At 41.4% G+C, this 10,492-nt stretch overlaps 1 protein-coding gene across 1 annotated transcript in view; it reads left to right on the forward strand.

The window, feature by feature from the left end:
- The window catches only part of LOC104538640 (fatty acid desaturase 1-like), a gene marked incomplete at its 3' end in the record, with an annotated part of 10,396 nt that extends 279 nt beyond the window's left edge, over positions 1–10,117 (forward strand). The window contains exons 2-7 of the mRNA XM_010181904.1: positions 3,842–3,952; positions 5,716–5,913; positions 6,322–6,423; positions 6,596–6,724; positions 8,218–8,278; positions 10,041–10,117. Of these exons, the coding sequence (XP_010180206.1) occupies positions 3,842–3,952; positions 5,716–5,913; positions 6,322–6,423; positions 6,596–6,724; positions 8,218–8,278; positions 10,041–10,117 (678 nt within the window). The remainder of the gene's footprint in view (positions 1–3,841; positions 3,953–5,715; positions 5,914–6,321; positions 6,424–6,595; positions 6,725–8,217; positions 8,279–10,040) is intronic.
- Between the last annotated feature and the right edge of the window lie 375 nt (positions 10,118–10,492).

Here is a 10,492-nt window from a genome sequence, read left to right on the forward strand (position 1 = left end):
CCGGGGCAATCACCACGCAGCGAGGGCTTCGATGGGAACTGAGGGAGCTTGGGGATATGCGCAGGGTTTGGGAGGGTGTAGGGTCGCGGATATGTGTGAGCTTTCCAGCCTTACGCTGTGGAAACAGGCAAATGAAGAGACTTAGCGTGTTGGGCAAACAGACTGTAACTGTTCAACCAGCTGAACGCGTTAGGATTGCTCTTATCTCCTGATCTCGATTTTGCTCGCTTACAGCCAGGGTAAGGCAGGGAAGTTGCCCCAGATAGTGCCTCAGCCCTGTGGCAAGGATGGTAGCTGCTTCCAGAAATAGTTTCAGGAAAGGAATCCCTCCTAAATGTCACCCGGCATAACATGGAGGCAAAGCAAAGGTAGCATCCTTTCCCAAGCAGTCTTCCAGAATAGTTTCCATAGTTATTGCATATGGTCCTTCTGACCCTTGAGATGAACAAAATGGAAAGGATCAGCCAGGTAACAAGTGTCTGACTGCTGGCGAGTTAGTCTGGGAGCAAAAAGACTTCTGCTTATCGTGTTTTCTTGTCTGACTGCTATTTTAATGCTGTGGAAATCTGTGACAATGCACACCAAAATGTTCAGCAAATTCCCTGGAGTTTTTGCCTTCTGGTATATACAGGAAGTGTAGGAAAATAGTGGTATCAAGTTGGCCAAAAAGTAATTGAAGATTTTTTTATAGATGGGCATAGATGTCTTGAAATGTAACAAACTTCATTTTAAACCACAAATTCTTTATGTAACTTGACAGCTGACAATTGGAGCTTGTTTTAGGAAAAGAAAGTGCACAATTTTGTTAACAACTGTTTGTTTTATGCCTATTTCAAAATGGAAAATCAAAAGGAACTTTGTTGTCATATTTTGCTGTATTACTTCTGAAAAGGAAAAAGCACCGTGCAAGCTCATAAAAAGTTATGTGAAGATGTCTTGAAACTACAGCAGTGTCAGATCTGGTTTGCTAAATTTCAGTCTGGAGATTTTGATGTTAAAGATACACCACACTCAGGAAGGCCAATTGAAGTTGATAACAACAAAATAAAGGCATTAATCAAATCCAGTCAACATTTAATGACATGAGAGATTGCCAATAATCTTAACATACCAAAATCAAGCACTGAAAAACATTTAAAACAACTTGAATATGTTAAGAAGCTCATATTTGGGTACCACATGAGTTCAAAGAAAATCATGTCACTAAGGACACTGACACCTGTGATTCTCTCTTGTAATGTGAAGAAAAGGATCAATTTTTGAAGCATATGATAACAGAAAATGACAAGTGGATCATCTGCAACAACGACGAATGAAAAAGATCATGGAGCAATTGTGATGAACCATCTCACAGCACTTCAAAAGCCGATATTCACCAAAGGAAGGTTATGCTGTCAGTCTGGTGGGGTTTCAAAGGCACTCTGTATTTTGCATTACTTCCAAGGAATCAAACCCTTAATTTGAATGTGTACAGCCATCAACTGGATAAATTAAATGATGCCATCAAACAGAAGTGTCCAGAGTTGGTGACTCTCAAAGGCGGTGTGTTTCACCATAATAATTCTAGACCACATAAAAGTTTGGTTACTTGTCAAAATTTGTTACAGCTTAGATGGGACGTGTTGCCATACCCACCATATTCACCAGAACTGGCTCCATCAGACTATCATTTGTTTTGTTCTTCACAAAACACCTTAGATGGTAAAACCTTCACTGCTGATAAGGATTTCAAATCGTTCTTGGAACTCTTTTTGCCGAAAAAGATAGGGACTCTTTAGAGTGTGGAATCATGAAGTTGCCTGAAAGATGGCAACAGGTAACTGAACAAAATGGACACTATATAGTTCAATACAGTTCTTGTTTCCCATGAAAAAAAAGCCTTTCATTTACCCAGAGAAAAACGTAATTACTTTTTGGCCAACTCAATAAATTAACATCTATACAAAGATGTGGCAAATGGAATTGCTTCCTAGCTGTGTATTTTGAAAGAAAAAATGATCTTCCTGATCTTCCGCATACAAGAAACGTTTGAGATTCATAGAAAGAAACCCTAATTTTCAGTGCATTGTTTAAATTTCAAATTCTGTATTAGCTACACTTTGCATTCTGTATTTTCCATCATTCATATCTCTAGTTAGTACTGTCACAAGACAGCCTCTATCAGAAGTAGGGTTAGTTTGTGTGTGTGAAATCCTGAGCTCTCCTGTGTGGCCTGATGATGTGTGAACTATCTGGTTTAGAGCAATCATGGCTATCTCCACACTGAGTTGCAGTGGGAATATATCCAGGACGTGTAGGGTGAAGTATGAAATGCCTCTTTGCCACTAAAAGCAATTTCACACAACAGTGTGAATACAATAGGCTCTTTAGTCAAGAAGGCAGAGACAGAAAGAAGTGAAAGAAGCAATTATCAAGAAAATCCATTTAGTGAGGTCTGTGCATGTTCAATTCAATGGTCAATTGCTTAATCTTTTGGATGTATAGCATGAAAAAATAAAAAATAAACAATCTTGAAACCAGAATTTTTGGCTGAATTTGGTGAAATTTGGTTGAATTTTGGAAAGTGTAAAAACATCTGACGGTACAACATCATGAAATTACTAGGTACTTGCAGTAGATTGTTTTGCAGAGAAACTGCTTGTCGGGTTTTGGATTCATCGGTGTTAGTGATTATGTGCACGTTATTGAAACACACTGTATGTTGCATATATGCCCCAGTGCTAGTCATGCTAACATTGAGTGGTTTGCTCATAGAGATTAGCTAAACAACTTCAGTTTGTCACACAACCATTCTTAACAAACATTTACCTGGAGTATCTCTGGGTCTGGGATGCAGCAGAGCACTGATTCTGGTCTGTTTGGGATGACTAAATTGAATCAAATGAAAGATGGTGTAGAAGTGGGCATGCAAGCCGACCAGTAAGTTGAAGGCATGGATGTACAAAAGCAATTTTCCATGGTTGGAGAATCTTCAGGGCAAGTTCCTTTCCTACAGACAGAATTCATAACTCAGCTTAGTCTGAGCTGTGCCACAGGGCTCTCCAACTCCATGCTCTGTCAATGCAGTTGTTTCCTCCTCTCCTTTTCCATATCCTGTCCTTTCTGTCCCCAGCCCTGCCTAGAGGCTATCACACCACTGCTTTTTCATGCCCATATATTTATGAGAGATAAGTAATACCTAACCAGGCCTGTGCATATGAATTGTAACCTGGCATTCATTTCCTCTTGCATACCTCCAAGTACTAGAGAAAAGGGCAAGTTCCCTGGTATCACTTGGTCCTTGATGAAATGCTTCCTGTCTCAGTTGATTTGACAGTGGAGTTCTCTGCCCAGTGAATAAGAGGAACCACATTTTTCTGTTAAGTGGTTGGATTTAAAGGACAATTTTCTCTTTTGACAAATTGCACAACAAATAATATTCCAGTCTGCTGATAAGAAAGGTCCTTTGGACTTCTGCACATCCAGGAAAGCGGAAAAGTCACTAATATTGGGGTGGAAAAGAGGGAGAAGAAGAAAGGCAAGAGCACTGGACTGTGCTTTGGGTGTTTGATGGAGATTCATTCAATTTTGTATTAAGGAGCTTGTCTATCTGTAGTAAACACAGTAGTAGAAGTCAGACTTCTTCCATTTGCCAGCTGAAATAACATCTTATTTAAGAAGAGCATAGGATAAACACAAGGAGAAAAAAATTGACAAAAGTTTGAGAAGATAGAAAGGTAAACCAACCATCTTTGCTATTGTGGTTCCTCCACAGTGAATGTCTTACTGTGTGCAGCGGATCAAGTTTAGTACTGTAGTATTTGTTTTTCTTACCTCTTCCTTTACTCTTGTGCATTTGCAGGATGCCTTTGTAGCATTCCATGTTGACAAGGTGCTGGTGAACAAGTACTTGAAGCCACTGCAGATTGGGGAGCTGGCACCAGATCAACCCAGTGTTGAGCCCACTAAAAATGTAAGTCTGTCCTTGTAAATCAGATCAAAGATAGATTAACAGGAAATATTCTGCCATTAGGCCTTGTTCTTCTCTATCAGCATAGCTCCTGGAAAAATGGGATCCAGGCCCTTCACAATTTTTTGTGCTACCTCTTAGAAACAATATATTAATATTAGTCTAAATCCACATTATGTGGTTGAGAATGAGATTCCTGAAGATGAATTTTTCATATCACATCAACTCTACGTAAATAGCAGAACTTTATTTTGCTCTCATGAATATCACAGCTATCATCTTTTCCTCTTTCCTTTGCCTTGAGAAAAAGCTAACCAAAAATTAATTCATTCCAGTTGATAATAAATTTTCACACTGTACTCCCATTTGTTGTAGGTATTTGAAGGGAGAGACTGCAGGTAGAGTGTTTTAGCCTTGAATTAAGTTTCACAGGCTGTATTGCCATTGCTCTTTTGGACAGCCTTGTAGCTGTCTAAAGGTCAAATCATAGAATCATTAAAGCTAATGAGACCTCTAAGACCTCTAAGATCATCAAGTCCAACCATCAACCCAACACCACCATGCTCACTAATCCATGTCCTGATGTGCCACATCTACATGTATTTTGAATGCCTCCAGGGATGGTGAGACCACCACTTCCCTGAGATTGCATGATCATTCACAGAAGCACTACTGATGTGTCTGTGAGAGTAACTAACCTGGTATGTCAAATAAAAACTCATCAGAGAGGCACATGACAGGAGTAGTCTTGGAGTACAAATATTCCCTGGGCTGTATGATCCTCATTGCTTCCTGCTCTCCAAGAGTGTTTTCCCCATTCCTCCTATCCTGCCCTGACTTTTCCTTTGCCCAGTCCCACACTGCATGCTGAAGGAGAACAAGATAATGTAATTCAGGCATTAGAAACACAATTCAGAGCAGACTGGCTGTCCCAGAATGGCATGGCCACACTTTCTATGTAGGTGGGAACCTCACGAAGCCTCTTACCCATCTCTGGGCACGACTTGCCTATTTCTCGATCCCATAGCTGGCCCACACCAGCACCTGCATGTGCCTTCCTCCATGCAGACTCCCTTTCCCCAAAATTATTGGGAAAGTAAGCTGCCAAGCTCCTTTGTGGGCTGGGTTGCATAGAGACAGGAATCAGGCTTGGAAGGCATCTGCAGACCTGGCAAAGCCAAAGATGAGTTGGTCTAGCACCCAAGCTGTGCTCATTTCTTGTTCCATCCTCCTTCCTCAATGCCCACCAGCCTGAGGCCAGCTGGGCTGGAGGTGCCATTTTTCATACAGGCATTTTACCCTCTCCTGTTAATCTTGGGAAGCGTAAAGTGAAGACATAAAATGAGCTATTGGAACTGGTGGCAGAAGTGAAATAATTTCATCCAAGAGGTCTACCACAAGATGGCATGCTATGCTCATGCACCCACAGTACAGCTGCCACGAGATACAACTTTCATCTGAGCCCTACGCTACCTGCCAAGAAGATGATGGCAGAAGCACCAAAGATATAGTCTTAGGGGCTGGGGGTGCAGACACTGTGTTCTGTGGTGGCTGCTGCTTGCTCCTCTACTCTGTGTACCTTATCAGACAAGGACAGAGAGAAGCTGTAGGAGAGCAATGATAAAGTTTACTAGTGTGCAAGCCCAGCTCTGCCCACTTGGCCAGATCCTTTGCTCTTTATTTCCTCCAATAAAGTGGTCTTTGTTTCGAGGCTGCAGTGCTACACTGTAGAAACAGATAGTGTGTAACATTGGTGCTTCCCACAGAAAATGCTGGTGAAAGACTTCCGTGAATTGCGTGCTACTGTTGAGAAAATGGGACTTCTGAAGCCAAATCAACTCTTCTTCCTCCTGCTCCTCGCTCACATCCTTCTGTTGGATACGGCTGCTTGGCTCATTCTTCTCTACTTTGGGACATCCTTAATGCCCTTTACTGTCTCCCTGGTGGTGCTGACCATTTCCCAGGTAAGCAACTAAGTTCCCAGCATGTGCACAAGGACTTGCATCAAGTTCCATGTGTGTAATACTATTGCGGTTTTGTAGTCTTCCATTTCCTTACATAGTTCTCCTTTGTCATAAGAAGACAACCAGTATATGGCATGTGTTTACAGAAGATGTAAAGAAGAAGATCTGCATGTGGGTATCTCCTACTTAACCTAGTCTGGGATTCTTTCAGCAAGACATATTCTAGGAGAAGCCTCAAGAGTATCAGGATTTCATAGATCCTTTCCGATTGTGAGTTTGGAGCACTGTCCAAGAAATAAATCTTGGTTATTTCAAAACAAAGGATGGGTGTTGCACTGCCCTGGTCTTAATTCCTCTTCTGCTCCCCTCTCCACCCACCTCACCCAAAGTTTTATTTTCCTCTTCCAGGTCCAAGCCTCATGGTTACAACATGATTTAGGACATCTTTCAGTATTCAGGAAGACCAAGTGGAACCACTTGCTGCATAAGTTTGTGATGTGCCATTTGATTGTAAGTACCTGACCATGGAAAAACTTCCTAGATTTGACAGCTCTCCTGTAAAAGTGTATGTTCCGAAGTCTGTGGAGGATAGTGTGTTTAGCACTGGGAGAAAGAGGGGAATTGGAGAGAATCAGGCTCTGAAAGCATTGTACTTTTCATACTTTGTTCTTCTCTAAAACAGGGAGCGTCAGCCAAATGGTGGACTCTTCTGCACTCCCAGCACCATGCTAAACCAAACTGCTTCCAGAAAGATCCCGATATTGATATGCACCCTTTCTTGTTTACTTTGGGGAAGAAATTATCTGTGGAGGTCAGTGTGTGTGTGTGTATGCATGCTTATGTACCAGGAACTGGGAAGAACACCCTAGTAAAAAAAATCACACTGTACCATAAAGATCTAAAATTAAGATGTGATGACCGTTTCTGAGAAAAGATTGCTTTCATCTGTGTCTATGTCCTGCAGCCTTTGTAAGCAGGTCATGTTTCACATTAAGTTCCTTTAAAATTAGCCTTTGTAAGTAGGTCATGTTTCACATTAAGTTCCTTTAAAATTTTTTTGAACGGTTGACAAGTAGTTGTAAATAAATTAGACGTGATGTACTTGTGTCATATACAGGGTGAAAAATCCATCACTAAAGAATATTAATGGTTACAGCAACTTCACGACCTGACAGAACAACTCACTGATTAATGATTATCACATAACTTTTAAACATTAATGTAAAGCATGTCTACATCTGACCTGGGATTATTACTTTAATATTAATGTCCTAGGCTCTGAGATACAGGTGGCTTTGGCATCTCTATGCCTTCTAGGAGAAAGCAGAAGCCTTGCTGTGAAATGCAGCCAGCACAGCAGGACTGACTAACCAAGAGCTGTCCCTGGAGCTCTGTAGGACTGGTTGGTTGTTGGCGGGTCCCTCTAGTGGGCAGAAGTCATTTGACCACACTGGATGTTCTCAACTTTTACTGCTAGGCCACTTCCAGGAGCAACAACCTAAGACAATGTTGGGCCCTTATTGCTGTACAACTTCATCAGTTCTTGAGACTCTGACACAGTAGCTACGGCACTGAAATATTTTTCACCTTGGAAGACCTTTGCCGTCATGAAAGTGTCATTTAAGCATACAAAATCAGAGAAGAAAGTAGGGGTGAAAGAGGGAAAATTCATATGACAATTTTTGACTGATAACTCAGCCTTGAAATATCTAATATTTCACCAAATTAATTACGAATGTGGTAAGAACACAAAACCAAGGAAATCCACCAGTTAAAATTCACCTCTATCTACCCTCAAAGTTGTTCTTATCATAACTTATAAATCACACCATCTTTTAATGGATGAAATGTTCTGGCATAGTTTTCACTACATCATTCTATTCCAACCCAAACATTGGTGGTATCCATGACAGCAGTCTCCTTCCTACCGTATACTAATGAAGGTTTTTCTTGTGGGCTGCTACCTCCGTTTTGGCTTGTCATGAGTGTATCTAGAGCTACTTTTCAGCAATCAATTTTCCCTTATTGGAGAAAAATCTCATGCTTGCTTAACAACTTATCTCTGAAGCACTTTATCAGGCTGTAAGGCATTAAAGCCTTATATTAATGGAACAAGGATTTCTAGAAAAGGCTTATTACTTACGTGAACTACTAGGACAAGTACACAAGAGGGAGACAGTAGGAATGAGGGTTGTGGGAAGTGTGTAAGAAGAAGGCCTCTGGGGAAGAAATAATAGAAAACAACGTCACCTGTGCAGACTGCTTAGCTTCCACTCAGTAAGTTTTTGCTGTTTCTTTTCACAGCTTGGTATCAAAAAGAAAAAATACATGCCATACAATCACCAACACAAATATTTCTTCATCAGTGAGTATCTCCATTCTCCTGCAATACCATGAGGGCTACTAATGGGGCTTGTAGATCTTACTTTTGACCTGTAGGACTTGAGCAGGCCTAAAGTGTCCGCATCAAAGAACATAATGCATTTGCATCTGATTTTTGAAGGAGTTGAAGACCTGACTGGATAAAACCCTGAGTAGCCTGGTGCTACTCTGAGATCCTGAGGTCCTTACTAGCCTGAATTATGGTATGATCCTATGTGAGATCAGGTTTCTGTGCCCTTCTCAACTTGAAACACATGAATTTGGTTTGAGTATTTCTAACCAGATGGCTTAAGTTGGCTAGAGAGTAGGAAAAATAGTGGGATACACTTATTCCAGTCATCTTAAAACTGCACTGCTTTGCAAAATAAGACTCAACTCACTAATTAAGGAAGTTACTTGCGAGAGTGAGATGAAGGTTGTACAATGGTTGGCTAATAAAGTGCATAAACAGAGCAGAAGTAAAGTTCAGAATTCCTCCACTGTCAGCATCCTGATCTCTAGGTTCACTCCTATCCTCTTCTTTCCATCTTAGTGAAGCTTTATTCCTTTTCTAAAGCAGTACCATTTCAACACAGGAGATACCACCTCTTGCATCTGTCCAGAATAGTTTGGTCTGCTGCTTAGGATGCTTGCCTGAAAAGAGGACAGTATGAATCTGAACCCTAAAACCCAGCAGAAATGGGAGCTTTCAAGGTGTAATTCATTTGGCCTGCCTTTTCCCTTGACCTCTGAGGATTGCAGGGGTTGCACTCCAGCAGTGACTCTTCTCTTGAGTGGCTAGACAGAAGTAGCAGGGTTAGCTCAGGTATGCATATATCAGATACGCAACTTGGACATGCTTAGAATTTCAGTAGTATTCAGATCTAAAGAATAGTCTGTGGGGTTTTTTGTTGTTTTGTTTTTTAAATATGAGTGAGATGCCCATTCAGAAGGTTGAGTCTGAGTATTTCTTGCAACCCAAAATCCCTGATAGGCAAGGGATGTCATGTGTATTCCTGTTGTTCCTCTGCTTTGGACAACTGAATGGGGAGCCAGATAAGCTTGGTGGCTGTGGAAGTCACTTCTCAAAATAATCCTCTGTGGCTGTTCCTCACAATCCTAAAATGAAATCTCAGATTTGTAACCATTATCAGATTAACAAACAGACCTAGAAATGTTTAGTGACACTAATAATAGAATCGTATAATAGTTTGGGTTGGACAGGACCCCCAGAGATTTAGTGCAACCCTTCTGCAATGAGCAGGGACATCTTCCACTGTATAGCATCCTAACCAGTATCAGTCTGTTGCTTTCTTGGAAAGTGGTTTCTGTGGTACTCAAAAGGATTAACTTTCTGGGGTCTTGTCCTCCTTATTTTTCAGGATTCTCTACACTCCTTTTTGTTTTCATTCTTTTCTAAAAAAGCCATGGTCGTAGCTCTCCATGAGGAAATGGGAGGCAATTCTACCTGTGTTGACAGGTGACACAGGCAGCAGCAGGCTGTGATGCTGAAGAGCAGGAGCTGACCTCTATCAAGAAGAGACTGCTTCTTGTCTTACCTTTGTTTTACCTCTTGAAGTCAGAAGGCTCTCAGATTGTTTGTCTGCGCTGATGCATGCTGATATAATCCAGCAAATTCTGCAGCCCCAAAACTTCTCAGAATATTCTCCATATTGAGTAGGGTGTTCAGAGATCCTTTGTTTCCAGCTTGATTTTCTGTCATTCAGTCCATGACATTACCAGTGATAATGAATTCTCCCTTACAGCTCTTCCTCCGCTCCTGTTTCCCACCTACTTCCACTACCACACATTTTATGTTGCATACACAAAAAGGTATTGGGCGGTAAGTATTGCTACTGGTGCAACCAAGAAGGGGTCAGCTGTGGGCCTTCAACCTCTCTTTTGAACATGGAGCCAGTCTTTATCCAGAGCTCAGTCCCTGTTGTGGCACTGTGTGCCATTCAGTTAAGCCTAATATGATTGTCACTTTGGTGCAGGGTTTTCAGTGGCTCTGCACAATTTCTGCTAAACCTATGATGTTCCCCAGCTCGATGATAAAGGCCTGATGACAAGCAGCCAGCTGGTTTGCTTGTACTGCTTTGCCTCATTTGCAGAACCACAAAGTGTACTGTCTCCTTCGGTTTGAAAAGCAAATTGGGAGGTCTGTAGTGGTCAGGAATGGGAGGATGTGGATTTATAGGAACTGCTGTCCTTGATT

Source organism: Mesitornis unicolor, unplaced genomic scaffold, assembly GCF_000695765.1.
Source record: "Mesitornis unicolor isolate BGI_N332 unplaced genomic scaffold, ASM69576v1 scaffold20323, whole genome shotgun sequence".
Lineage (NCBI taxonomy): Eukaryota > Metazoa > Chordata > Aves > Mesitornithiformes > Mesitornithidae > Mesitornis > Mesitornis unicolor.